Raw genomic sequence first — 14,193 nt, forward strand, 5'->3', positions numbered from 1 at the left:
TTGATTCAGTGTTGATTCATGCTTGTTCTTTTCACCAAGCATACAACTAGCCCTTGCCATCTTGGGAAAAACCAACCAAATACAGAAAACCTTCTCTTTGCTGCTGGCTGTCAGTCCTAGGTTCAGTGATAAATGATTGCAAGTTGAGAAGCAAGTTGACTCCCACCATTGCCTCAAGGGAATTTACATACAGAATACTTGAGTAGCACATTCTTTGGTATCCCCCCACTCTCACTTTTTGTAGTTTGGTTTGCTTGTTCCTGAGTGAACTATTTTTGCTCAACTGTAGCTTCTTAATGAAACCTTTGTTCTGGTACCTGTTCAAAAAATTGGGCTAGAAGTGGATCAGTCATTAGTTTACTTCAGGAAATTGCTGGCAGATAACTGATACCTAGAAACAGAATGGGTAAATAAGGTGATGTGCAAAATGCAAGTTCAGTATTTTAGAATTTGTTTATATGTGAACTTCTCAATTTACATATTAAAACCTGGTTTGGTCCATCTTGGATTGCATCCTATTAATGGTGCCTACTTTAGAATATGAAGTTATTTGCATAGGTTTTTTTGCTGAGGTAGGTTGTCACAATTTGTACATGCAGACTTGATCTTGAGACTATGTATTATATGTTATAATCCATGAAGTAGAAAAGAGTTATCTGGAAAAGGTAACAGGAATCTTTAAACTATCTTTGGAAGAAGCATCCTCGGGTGACCCATCCTAGCTCTAAAAACTGATTGAATAATTTTTTCTGATAAGTAGTCTGAATAACAGTATGTATGAAGGAGCAATTCTCCTTTCTTCCTTCCTCGTCCTCTGCTATAAGTTTCTCATTTTGCTTGGACTTACTTCTTACATCAGTGTGGCATTATTGCTTTAAAGGTTCGGTCTTGTGCTTTGCTGCCTTTTTTAGGTATAAATTTGGATTCATAATACTGTTCACCTACAGTAGTGTCCAAGTCCTAAAGTGAACTCTTTCCAGTTGTGAAGAATGAGTAGCAACATGAGTGCTTTCACAGTTCAATGCTGTAGGTCATCTCTGTGTACAGGAGGTGAATGTCTTTTTCAGGTCATGTCCAAGGTCTGTAGCTCGCAGGGTAGACTGAATATGGAAGTTGAGATATAGAAGGTGCTCTTTAAAATCAAGACATTCTATTGCCATGTAAATTGAACACTAGGTCTGGGTTTGTGAGTGTTGTTTACATACGTTGCTTAAGGTTTCATAGAAAAACTCCTTAACTAAATGTTGTAGTACTGTACAAATTGGCTTACTAAGTCTTGCAAGGAAAATACTTAATATGATTGATAAACAAGGAAAACAAGCCATTCTTAGAAGTTGTTTATTCAATAGGTCCTGAATTTTAAAACTAAATTTAAGGTTTTTTCTGTTTATTTCAGAAGCAAGCTGTTACTGAAACTGGATGGACAGGATAGCCTTTTGCACTCCTTTATTGATAATTAAAATTTTTATTATGGACTTCTCTTACTAAATATCAAGATATTCTTGTTTTGTTCTAGGACAGATTCTGTAGGCTTCTTTTGATGATTAAATATTTTAATTTTCTGTTCTAGGTGTGGAACATCAAACAGATGATTAAATTGACACAAGAACATATAGAAGCACTGCTAGACAAATTTGGAGGAGAGCATAACCCACCATCAATATATTTAGAGGTAAGTTTACATTCAAACAAATGTGGTTAGATTAATGTTGTGTTATCTTAATCTTACAGGAGGCATCTGAGGTCAAATCTAAGAATACCTGTAGTAAAAGGGAATATTCTCCTTGTGCATTACTTTACTCTTTTCTAAGAGATAGAAAGGAACTGTATGGGATTCAGTAGGGGAAGATCAGTGGCACGGTGTAAAATAATGTTGGTGCAATTGAAATGTCAAGCCCCTTTGTAGGGGCCAAGGGAAAGAAGATTGTGTTTATAATGGAGAAAGTCATGCTCTGTTAAAAGCCAATATATACACATGAAAACATTTTGTAAGACTAGCTTTGCCTTTAAAGCAGCTGACTTCCCTTTTTTTCTCTTTGAAAAATGATCACGTATAATCCAAAAAATTGCATAAGTAGAAGGGGACTTCTTAAAGAAATACATAAAATTGTGGGGTGGAATAAAATTTTTAAGCCATTTTTAATTTGTAAACTAACTACAAATTCAATGTCTGTATTCTTTCATCATTCCAAATTCATAGAGTTTCATTGACATAGGACCATTAAGAGCTTAAAGAGCTGCATGCAAAAGTTACCTCTATTAGGAATTAAATGGGCATCACGTGCTTCAAACCTGCCCTTTTCATGCTTCTCTCAAGTGTTGAAATAACTGGAGGTCAACCAGATTTCTTTTGTAGTCCTTTTATTTGTAATTGCTGCCTAAAGGTACTGGGTAATTAAAAATAAAGATCTCATTATTTGAGGTACTTCTAGCTTTTAGCTTAATATGTCAGAGCAGGGTGCTAGGTTGATTATACAAATGTTGACATTATGTCCTTAAGGTCAAATGAGGCCCTCAGGAGTTGCTTTACTTATTGCTAATGTGAAATGGGAGTATTGAGTCAGTGCTATCACTATTTTATCCACTCCGCTATATTTAAGCACACCTCTGTTTTCACGTGAACCAGTTCATTCCATATATCTAGAATTATTATTGCCACATGCAGTGGGTTTTGTTAGGTTGTGTATCAAACCTCAATAATAATAATGAACTTAGTCTGGATTTCAGGTAGGGAAGTTGTTAGTTCATCACAGCCATTTGTCACTTGCTTTTATTGAAACTATAACCAAGATCCATCACTGGAAGCTCTATGTTTGTTCTGTGGATCAATGATAGGGAAAAGAGCATTTGCAGTTATAAATATGTACTGGGAAATGATTACGGCAGCATAAAGAGTAAGTCTGGAATAGTTGGTGACCATAAAGCGTGAAGCTGAAAGCAGATGAGCACGTTCAAGGGATCCATGTGCCACTGAGATGAAGCTGCAGCTCTGGCTCATCAGCATGGTAGGGCAGCCCTGTGAGGCAGAGCCGGGTGTTCCTCTGCTGCAGCGAGTTCTGCTGGATCATGAGCGGGGCTTGGGACGAGTTGTGCTGGTACTGACTAGGGACCCACAAGCCATTGGGAGGAAGGTGAAAGGGGCTGACACTGTGCTTTTTCAGTTGAGTTATCCCATGGGACAGTGAGCCCTGTGGAAAGAGCCTGCCATTGTTGAAATGAAAAGCTTGTTCTTCCCAGCTCTTTGCTATGTGGTTCTTCCGCTTCCTTTGTTCACGTACTTGCAGTACTGGCAGTGACTAAGCCACTGCCAGTCACTAACCTGTAAGGAAAATATTCTGGTTTTGCTTGATTACTTTACCATCCAGGTAGTAGTTTGAACTTGATCATGATGAAGTCAGTGAGCCCCAAAGCTGGGGTTGAGATTAGGAAAGGGAAAAGAGTTTGCAGCTGTGAGCCAAGAACTAGAAGATGGTGTGAGAGAGGAAAGGAACCTTTTATTTGGATGGTCACTAGCATAGATTAGATCATCCTCAGATGCATTTATCAAGGTGAACAGGATTAAATGCTGCAGACTTGTAATTTGTTTAGTGTGTAGACTTCCTGTGGTAGAACTAAAGTGTGAAAGAAAAAAAAAGAAGAAATCTATTACTGAGTGCCAGATACAGTTAGAAGCAAGATTACTCTCTACCCTTGACTGTTCATTTCAATCCAATAGCAGTTGTCTAATGTGTCCTTTCTTCACCTTTCCCACCTTTTGGCTGCTTTTGGCTTGGTCAAGACAGGACTTGCTTTCTGTTCTCAGTATTTACTTGGCAGCAATTTATCTGAATCTAACCTGTCACTGCTAGGGCTCATGACTTTCTGTATTCCATCACTTGTCAGAGAAAGGGCCAGAAAAACTCTGGTTGCAGCATGGAAGGACAAAGCTATATGTAAAAAGTTTTGAATGTAATGTGATAAAGTGTGAAAGAATGTGTTTGCCTCTAGGAGATGCAGAACTAAGAAAACACGGTAGTTTTGATACAAATAAAAAGATGTCTGTCTGACGTGTTAGAAATAGCAAACTTCCCATGTACAGAGTTAGTGTGTGATAGCGAGTTTGGGGCTCAAGTTCTGTACCTGGGTGTCATCACTGGCTTCTGTGGAGGGCTCCTCTTTCCCCTTAAGCTTTTACCTCTAGTCTGTGTCTAGGTCTTGGTGCTGTGGTCTGTGTACTCTCACCAAAATGCTCAAGTGGGAAGGTAATGGAACTTAAAACTCTGTCCATCATCTTCTGAGCTTTCTATTTTTATTGCTTTGCCAAAGATTCATTTCTGGCTGTAATACAGTCCTGCTTTTACACAGAATCTTTATGGGTAATTTTGCTAGTGTGTTACTTGAACTGCATCATCCTTCCCTTTGTTGCCTTAGATTCATAGAATGGGTTGGGTTGGAAGGGATCTTTAAAGGTTGTCAAGTTTAACCCCCTCTGCAATAAGCAGGGGCATCTTCAACTACATCAGGTTGCTCAGAGCCCCATCCAACCTGGCCTTGAATATTTCCAGGGATGGGGCATCTACCACCTGTGCCAGTGTTTTACCACCCTCATCATAAAAGTTTTCTTCCTTATGTCTAGTATGGATCTAATCTCTTTTAGTTTAAAACCATCACCCCTTTTCCTGTCACAGCAGGCCCTGCTAAAAAGTCTGTCCCCATCTTTCTCATAGATGACCTTAAATATCAAAGGCCCTTTAACTATTCCAGGCTGAACAACCGCAGCTCTCTCAACCTGTCTTCATAGGAGAGGTGCTCCAGCCCTCTCACCATCTTTCTCACCTTCCTTTGTACCCTCTCCAACAGGTCAATGTCCTTCTTATACTGGGAGCCCAGAGCTGGATGCAGCACTCTGGTGGGGTCTGACAAGAGCCGCACAGGGTGGCAGAATCACCTCCCTTCACCTGCTGGCCATGCTGCTTTGGATGCAGCCCAGGATGTGGTTGGCTTTCTGGGCTGAGTTCACTTTGCCAGCTCATGTCCAACTTTCCATTCACCAGTACCTGTTTTGCAGGGTTGCTCTCAATCCTTTCATCTCTCAGCCTGTATTGATACTGATTTTAAAATCCTTCTGCTGCTCTAATCTCTTTGCATTTTCCATAAAACGTGAGCGACTCTTAAGGACTCCTGTAGATTGTGTCTCTTGATCATCTCTTGAGGTTGCTATCAGCAAGCATGTTGTCTTCTTTTAGCCAAAGTTGAAATTAGCCAGAGCTAATTGCTAGGTAAGCATCTGCAAATGAACACTATTGCTTTCACCTATATTGCCTTTCACTAGATGTAAACATCTAGTTTTATTGTAATGCTTTTTGCAAAAACATGGCTTTTTTTACGCTTCTGACAAGTTTGACAGCTGTCCATCCATCTTCCAGTGTGTAGATTTTCAGTACCATAGGGTTTGTTTGGTTCTTTTGTACTCCTGTCTGGCTTTATATCTGTAATTTACTACAGTTCTCACTACCAGCTCATGTTCAGAGAACTTGCAGCACCCTGTGCACTGGCTCCTGGCCTGTGTTGGAGCTACCTCTGAAGACCTGTCAAGTGAAGTTGTGGTTGAACCTAGTGACAGCATTGCCTTCCAGTTAAAAGTGAAAGGAAGGGGTGGGGGGAGCAGAAGCTCATGAGAAAGCAGAAGAATTCAAGAAAGTAATTCTGAACATTTAGCATTCAGAGGGTATAGTAAAATTATTTGTGCATTGAATATAAAACATACATCTCTTTTAAAAATAAAAAGGAATTTATGCCTTGGTTACAGCTGCTCAAGACTTTTTGAAGCTTTTGTTTCTATGTTCATCTGAGATTGAAGACAAAATTTTCACCCCCCTCAGATTTTTTTTTCCTCCAAATTCAGGAGAGGGTGTCAACGCATTTTACGTCAAAAGAACGTTAAAACTGACAGCTGTTGTTGGAGCCATCATTTCGGGTTTCATCAACTGACTACGAAAGAGGAATGCTTTCCTTGAAATACCGAAAGTGATTGACATGTGCTGTGTTGAGTTCAGCATATATTTAATTATTCCTGCAAGAGGGAATACTCAGATGTAGAGGTATCTCCCTGCTTTGATCCATCACTCCTCAGTGATGGTCTTATAAAAGTGAGTGTGGAGCAGGGGGAGTAGAGCAGAGCGTGCAAGCCTGGGTGGAAAATGTAGTGTGAAGCTGGAGGGCAGCAAGTTGCTTGCCTTGGTCCTCCCTGGGCAGGAAAATTAGAGCTCAGGAGGGAGACCAGAGCTGCAGAGAGACTTCTGAGTGTTTGTCTAAGGTACAGAGGCAGGAAACAAAATGTACAGAAAAAAGAAAAGAACATTTGTCATTAACGACACAATTTTCTTCTAATCATTATAATTAGTGATAGCTTTGGGAATCTTGTCAATGTTCTCTAATATGATGTTAAGAAAACTTCTCTGTTTGTTCTGTCTGAAGGAAAGAATCAATCTAGTAATCAATGACTGTATTAAAATCCAAAAATGGCTTGTAGCCAGATTTCCTTCTTATGTAATCTTGACTTTTAACTTTTGCCAATCACTGTGTGTGACCTCAGCTCAAACAGACCCCTGGAAATCACTGTCAAACCACAGAATGGTTTGGGTTGGAAGCAACCTTCAAGATCATCAAGTTCCAACCTCCCTGCCGTGGGCTGGTAACCTTTCACTAAACCAACTAGACCAATGGCTCAAAGCCCCATCCCTAGAGCAGTTCAGGGACAGCCCGTCCTCAGTTTCTCTGGGAAACCTGTTCCATACATCACCATGCTCAGAGTGAAGAATTTCTTCCTAATATCTAATCTAAACACACCCTCTTTCAATTTAAAGCCATTGCCCCTTGTCCTGTCACTACATGCCTGTGTAAAAAGCCCCTCTCCAGCTTTCCTGTAGGGCCCCTTTAGGTGCTGTAAGGTCTCCTGGAGCCTCCTCCAAGCTGAAGAACCCCAAATCTCTCAGCCTGTCTTCATAGGAGAGGTGCTCCAAATATTTGAAATAACTGCTTGACTCAGTAGATGTAGAAATATCATTAATTGTATTTTATTTTCTCCTGGAAAGAGGCTGCAGGAGCTTCTCAATAGGTTTTACCACACTTTTTGGAAGCACTCTGTATCTCGGTAGCTGAAAACATCAATGATTTTTGTCTTCCCACATAATTTCTTAGTGCCTTATATCAGTCCTTGAAGTGCTGTTTCCCAAAATACATAGTTTGTGACTCACCATGGAAAAACCCTTTTCCTAAGGGTTTTTCTAAGCATTGTAAATATTGGAAATCTTTACTGCAAAGAAGGCTGCTATTATGATACTGGGAAAACCTGGGATTCACTAGCAAAAATGGTTAAAATATGCACTTATGTATTCTTTGGAACATCCATCAAAATTTGTATTTCTTTTGTCTCTACCAACAAAATACTGATGAAAAGGGTAACCTGAGTTAAGGCAAGGAGAATAAAGGCCTGTGTATTGGTAACAAATGTAGTGTACAAACTGAAATGGGTTGCACAGACCCAGGCTGGCCAAAAGCACTCAGCTCAAACTCAGAAGGTAGGGATCGTGGTTAAATGACTTAATCAGATTTGTTAGCTTTTGTAGACTCTTAATGACTGTTCAGGGAGGCCTTACCTTTTTAAACTTCCCAGCTGCTGTGTGTCCTTTTTACCCCATAGTCATGTGTACAGTATTACCTACCAGCGCTTCCCTCTGAGAACTGAAAGAGTTTTGGCCCGTTCGCATGGAAATTCTTGTCTGGGATGGGGTTGCATTCTGGACCAGTAGGTTACTTCAGTTAACAGTCCAAGACTAAGCTGCCAGGTCTTTTGAGGTTTGTTTGGTTTGATTTTGGTTTTTTAATTTGGACTCCACACAAAATGGAACACTATGCAAATGCACAGAATTACAGTGGTATCAAAATAAGTTTTAATACTCGGTCAGCTTTCTAATACTGTCTTGAAGGAATCATTCTCTTTCTTACTCCTACTCTTGGAAGCAATTTAAAATGAGAATCGTGGAGGTAGAGGCATGTTTGCCCCCAGCTACCGTGATTTTTATTTTTTTCCTGGCTTTCTCTTTGCCTGGATGTGTTTTATTCAGAGGCATTGCTGTTCTCAGTTTTGAGAGTTTGGCTGTTGAACATCAGGAGGGTATTTAATTTCTTATTCCTGTGTATCTGAAGAATCGATGCAGGAGGTCAAATTAGTTAATTAAAGAAGATTACCTCTTTGCTGATCTGAAGTATGCTTATTGCAACAGCAGGCAGATACCGTCTGAAATAGATCTTGGTGATGAATCTCAGATTGTTCCAGACTGTGGGATTCCAGGAAAATGCTAACACTGCATACAGACACTGGGAAACCTGGTGGCCCTCTGGGGAATTTCAGATTGGTTTTTACCAGGCTCCTAACAGATGCTGTTCAAATATGTTGGACCAAAACTGGAGTGTCTAAAGTTAGACTAAGTACAGATTTAGGAGTCTTACTAAATGAAGAAGTCGTGACGTATGTTACTGTCTATCTTCAGCTCCCATTTAACTTAGTGGGATTTGCATTTGATCAACAGCCTAAAAGGTCAGACATGTTTTAAATAGAAACACAATCTCAGTTTCAAAGACCAGGAACCTGCAGTTCAGGCTTTTAAGTCTTGCACTGTGTGGATAGTATCTAAAGTTGACTGAGGGAGAGAGAGAGCATGGCAAAGACAGTTACCTGCTTGAATTTAGACTGGTGTTCTAACCAGATGTAGTAAGGGGCAGAGAGAAGGAGAAATCATGTTTTTCTACTTAGGTTTCTCACTGATTAATTAAAATTTTAAAATTGTTGCTTTTTATTTCCTTAGATGATGTTACTAGAATGTATAGCCTGGTCATGGCCCAAGAAAACAAATTTCAAATATAATATAAATTATATGTAAGAAAAAAATAGGCGTATTTTTGAAAAAACCCTTTGTCCTCATCTTGTCATCAGAACTCTTTTGGCATATCTGCATTACATCTTTCAAATTCTGTTGACTTCTGAGGTCATTTTCTTTTGTCAGTAGGTTGCAACGTTTAAGAAGTAACTTTAAGGCTGCTGCTCCTGAGTATACACAACAGTTAAAACTGCAGAATGTATACAGCAGAATAAGACAGCAGTTGTATTTCAGCATGTGTGCACACTGAATATAAACATGCCATCTTATAATGCTTTAGCTGGACTTTGCAGCTTATCAGGCCTTGATGCATTTTACTTAGCTGAAGTTTCAGGGGTATTCTCACGTGTATAAGATTATTATATGGTATGCAAATATACTGATATGCAATATAATTAAAATTCACTTTTTGTTCTATTTTTGATAGCCATAGGATTATGTGTAGATTGACAGGTTCTGCCGATTTTAATCTAATATTCAACTTTTCAAATACATACTTTGTGAAATAAAACTGTAAGTTCACACCAAGCTGGGAGCAGTCTGAGCTGTCAGTGACCCACCCTGATGATACCAGCAGCAAACTGCACGCTGGGCTGCATCAGCAAATGTGGCCAGCATGAAGAGGCACCCATCCATCCACTCATTACCTGTGTGGCTGCTTTGGGGTGGTGTTCAGCACGGGGAAGAGAAGGTTCAGGAGGAATCTGCAGGCTCTTTCAATGTTAGGAGAGGGTCAGACCTATGCAGACATGCACAGCAAATGGGGAAGGGACAATGTCACACACAGTGAGCATCAAGTTCATTTCATAAGAGACAATTCCTCATCATGAGTGTGGGTTTTGAGCTCTGGAATTGGCTGCTTAGAGGTTGAGGGCTCTCCATCTTTCAAGATTTGCAAAGCTTGAAGGCTGAGCAGCCTCATTGAACTTAAAAATTTTTTTTGTGCTAAACACTTGTTTGGACTAGATGACTTCTGCGGATATCTTCCAACCTTTTTTTTTCCTTTTTTTGTTTTCTCTCTTGTAATTCTTTATCAAGCAAGATTTAAGTTTTATGTAGAACATTACTTCTTAATGGGAATATGTAAACTGATTGGATTGCAGTCTCGATTTCATAAACTCTTCCTTCTGAAATGCCTTTGGAATCCTTGATTTAATGATTTGTTTGAATATTCATCTTATTGATCTGTGACCTAATTTTAATTTTTACAGTTTGTTTTTGAAAAACACTGTCAGAAATAAACCTCATAGTTGACGTAGAGGGCCTTGGCTGACTTGAAGGTTTGTGTAGCTGTTGATGCCCATCTGCTAAGGTGGCTGTGCTGCTGCAGATCAGTTTTGTAGATAGGCCAAATCTGCAGTATAATCTTTCTTTCAGCTAGAAATACTTGCCATACGTCAGCTTTGCTGATGTAACAATCATTGAATTTAACTCTATAGAGTAATTCTTGTCTTGACTTGGTGCTGTTGCCTTAAAGTCTATTGGTGCTAATCATCAGATGAAACTTTGTTTCTCCAAAGTACTTAACCTTAGTGAAATGAAATTTTATTGGAGGTATTCTGTTTCTGCTGCACGTACTGTTGCTCTTTTTGTATAAGGAGAATTTTTTTTTTCTTTTTTTTAAAGAGCAAATTGTACTTAAAGTTCAGCAATGCATTTCTGCTTCCTTTATGTTTTACTAGGGGATCTTCTGCTATGACACTGAATTGCTATAGCATAATTGAGAGCTTTTGTTCTCACAAAAAGTACAGAGCTTTTTGCAGAAATCGGTGGTATAGGACCCAAAGCCAGCAGCAGCTCCCAGCTTTCCATACTCATTGTTTATTCTCTTAAGATAAATCATTTGACTTTGAGTTTGCATTAGTGACAGATTAAGCTGCCAATATAAACATTGTAGGATTGAGTATTTTGAAAGTTGTGTGTAATTTTGTGAAGGAACTAACCCACAAGTGTCCGGAAGCAATGTAATGTTGCGTGTGTTTGAATAATATTTTGCAATGTTCATGAGAAAGGGAAGTAAGTATTTAGAGAAGTATTGGTGAAATGGTAACAGTTTATGTTTCCTAATTTTTGTTTACTGAAAATAATTCTTGACACATGGAGCTTTTACTCAAGTTTCCATGAGAAGTTGATCCTGGAAGTAGGAGAGACACTTGTGTTACTCTACAGCCAAAAAATGCCATTATTTATGGTTGGGTAACCTTTCAATTTATTTTTTGACAGTACAATTGGGTTAGAGTGAAGATGTTTTGATTTTAAGTCTCAGAGTTTGGGGTCTATTTGTGAAATGCTAGACATCTTCTGTTTTTAAAAGAAATAGAAAATAGTTTTCAGTTTCTTGCAGCTTATATATGTTTATCAGAAGTGGAACCCATAAAATTTAGAATTTGCAACTGTGATGTTCACCACCATTCTTTAAAATGCTTTTTCTTTCTTATTCCTCACTGTCAAATTATCATTTTCTTTGTTAATGCTGTGGGGGTGATGACTCATTTTGAACATAGGTCCATCCTGGGAGGATGCTAAGCTTTCTTAAAAAGGGAGGGGTGAGCCACTGTTTACTCAGCAACACCAGTTTGGATTAGATGAGCCTGCACATTTAACCTGGAGAAATAAATCGGAGAAATAAACTCCTAATAAAATGTAGTACTTGTGGCTACAGTACTGAATGCTGGTTATTTTTTCTCTATTTTTCTTTTTCCACATGTAGATGCTGCAGACTTTTGGTCAGTTAAATTCTCCTGTAACTTTAATTAGCAACATGTTATGAACAAAAAACTAGGAAATCAAATAAAATAAATAATTTTAAACGACAGAACCAGAAAGTATTTTTCTTTTGTATAAATATACTTGAAAATATCATTGAAGAATTTATGCATATTGGTATCGATCTTGGCCTTGCTGTAGAGAGAAGTAGAAAATTCCGTTCCCTATTGCTTACATGTTAGGTTTGGAAGATCTTTGTTTCTTCTTTTCTGTAAAGGTCTAAGCATTCCAGTTAACACTGACATGCTTCTGTAGCGTGAAACACAGGTTGCTAAACTGTTTCAGGTTTTTAAAGATATTCTACTAATTTATATACTGAAGAAATGGTTCTAGTACTTGGATACTGACCAAAATTTTCTTGTTACAAAGTTGTGAGTAACAAACTTGAAATAAAAATATATACTGATTATGTATTTGTTTTATAGATCTTGGCACTATTGCTTAACTTCACTACATTTAATAAAGACTTAATGGGCAAATTTAATATTACTGATTTTTTTGTTTGTTTGTTTAAGAAACTTGATCTGTGTAATCAGGTTTTACATAAACATGCTGAAAAGATGTTAAAAAACTTTCAAAGGAACACTTTTCCATGTTTTTTGTTGGCTTTGAAACAGGGCAAACTATGTTGTGTTCTAAATGAAAAACATTTTTTGTCCCATTTGGTATGAAAGGATAGTGCCAGAGGTGAACGATGGTGAACAGTGAGCTAGGTGAGTTGTCAGATACAGATGATAAAAAGCAGATCTGAGCTTTCTCTTAGTTATTGCATTAGAGGTATTTAACTGTCATTCCAACAGAATGATAAATTTATCTGGAGCACAGTAATTCAGCAGTGCAGCTGACAACATTTGTTAAAGATTTCTGGGTTTTTTTAAAGAGATTATGTATTAGAATCTTCAGTGCAGGTGCTCTGAAACTGTAACTTATGATTTCTTTTATCCATTTCTTCATCTAATTTATTAAAACATTACTTGTTGGTTCAGAAGGTTTAACATGATGTATTGAAAGCCATTCCTTCATTGTGTCCTGAAAAATTTGACCAGGCCATTTTGTTCCTATTCCTGGGAAATTTGTATTAGTTTAGGAAGTGTTTTGTTTCGTGTTTGTTCCAAATTTAGATTTCTCGTTTTGTCTGAGGCTACTACTTGATTAAAACAGCTGCTGTTCCTTTACAGGCCTATGAAGAGTACACCAGCAAGCTTGATGCTCTACAGCAGAGAGAACAGCAGTTACTGGAATCCATGGGGAATGGAACTGATTTCTCTGTCTCCAGTTCAGCTTCTACAGACACAGTTGCATCATCTTCTTCCTCTAGCCTCTCTGTAGCACCTTCATCCCTTTCAGTTTATCAAAACCCTGCTGATATGTCACGGAATAACCCTAAGTCTCCACAGAAGCCTATTGTTAGAGTCTTCCTGCCCAACAAGCAAAGGACTGTGGTGAGTCAGTTTCTATTCACATACTTGTAACTTCATTATTTCCTGTATCTCTCTCCCTCTGTATGCAAAAGTTAATTTAAGAGCTGAAAAGCTACCTGTGAGGAGGTCAGAGAAAGTGTCATGATAACTGTGCTCTGCCACACTCAGTTGTTTTGATCTTGTGAATGTTTTTGACAGGATTAAGGCAAAGAAGTCCATTAGAGCAATAATACAGAATACAGAACCTTCAGGAGTTTTATAACTATGAAGATACCTCAAGAAATAGTCTTCTCAAACCAGCTTTTGGATAAATAGTAATTTACCATTTTACAATAGTTAGAAAGGGACAGTAAGTGCTATTTCTTGTATTATACAAAATTATTGACTAGTTTAACAGGGCAAGATGGAGGAAGTGTTTTCTATGTTGTCAGAGTTACTAGCAGCATTGGTTCTTTAGAGCAAGAACCAGCCTCTTGCAGCTAAGAAGGGCTGTGCAGGATTGCTTGGAGGTTTTTCTTTTTTTGTTTTTCCTCCCTACTTACTGGGGTGAGTGTTTGTGTGGAGACCATGATGCTCTCAGACCTTGTGTAGAGAACTGGCATGGGGAGGGGCATGGTTGCTATTAGAGGGGTCAAGAAATGTTGCCCACAAACTGTTTGAAACCTGGCGTTTATCAGTTTTGACAATGTTACAGTGATTCCTGAAGTCATGGAAGAGTAGTTGACTTTTTGCTGCTAGAGAAGGGATTTTTTAATCAGTTAAGAGCTGCCAACTGAAGAGCCTTGATATGTGCTTTAGAGTAATACACTGCAAACTGTGATACATGAAATTATTGACAAGCCATAGTCTAGGCTCTATTTTGCAAGGTGGTACGTAATCCAAATTTAGCAGGGGAGCTGTGTTTCCAGAGAGGGTGGGAAATGAATGGACAACAAGAGTCCATGTCAAACCAGGACGTTTTGCAGCGGTCAGTCAGGTGTCAGCTATCTCTGGATTGTTACTGCCCGTTGAAATTGAGTTGCTGGTAAAAAGAAGATAACATAAACTGAGTAGTGCTGAGCATTGGAACATGCCCTCACCCTTTCCCT

The 14,193-nt window shown here is 38.6% G+C and overlaps 1 protein-coding gene across 1 annotated transcript in view; it reads left to right on the forward strand.

Annotated features, from left to right (window-relative positions):
- Positions 1-1,563: 1,563 nt before the first annotated feature.
- The window catches only part of BRAF (B-Raf proto-oncogene, serine/threonine kinase), a 64,051-nt gene continuing 51,421 nt past the window's right edge, over positions 1,564-14,193 (forward strand). The window contains exons 1-2 of the mRNA XM_017745779.1: positions 1,564-1,672; positions 12,863-13,126. Coding sequence (XP_017601268.1) covers positions 1,589-1,672; positions 12,863-13,126 — 348 coding nt within the window. The 5' untranslated portion in view covers positions 1,564-1,588. The remainder of the gene's footprint in view (positions 1,673-12,862; positions 13,127-14,193) is intronic.

Source organism: Corvus brachyrhynchos, unplaced genomic scaffold, assembly GCF_000691975.1.
Source record: "Corvus brachyrhynchos isolate BGI_N302 unplaced genomic scaffold, ASM69197v1 scaffold209, whole genome shotgun sequence".
Taxonomy (NCBI): Eukaryota; Metazoa; Chordata; class Aves; order Passeriformes; family Corvidae; genus Corvus; species Corvus brachyrhynchos.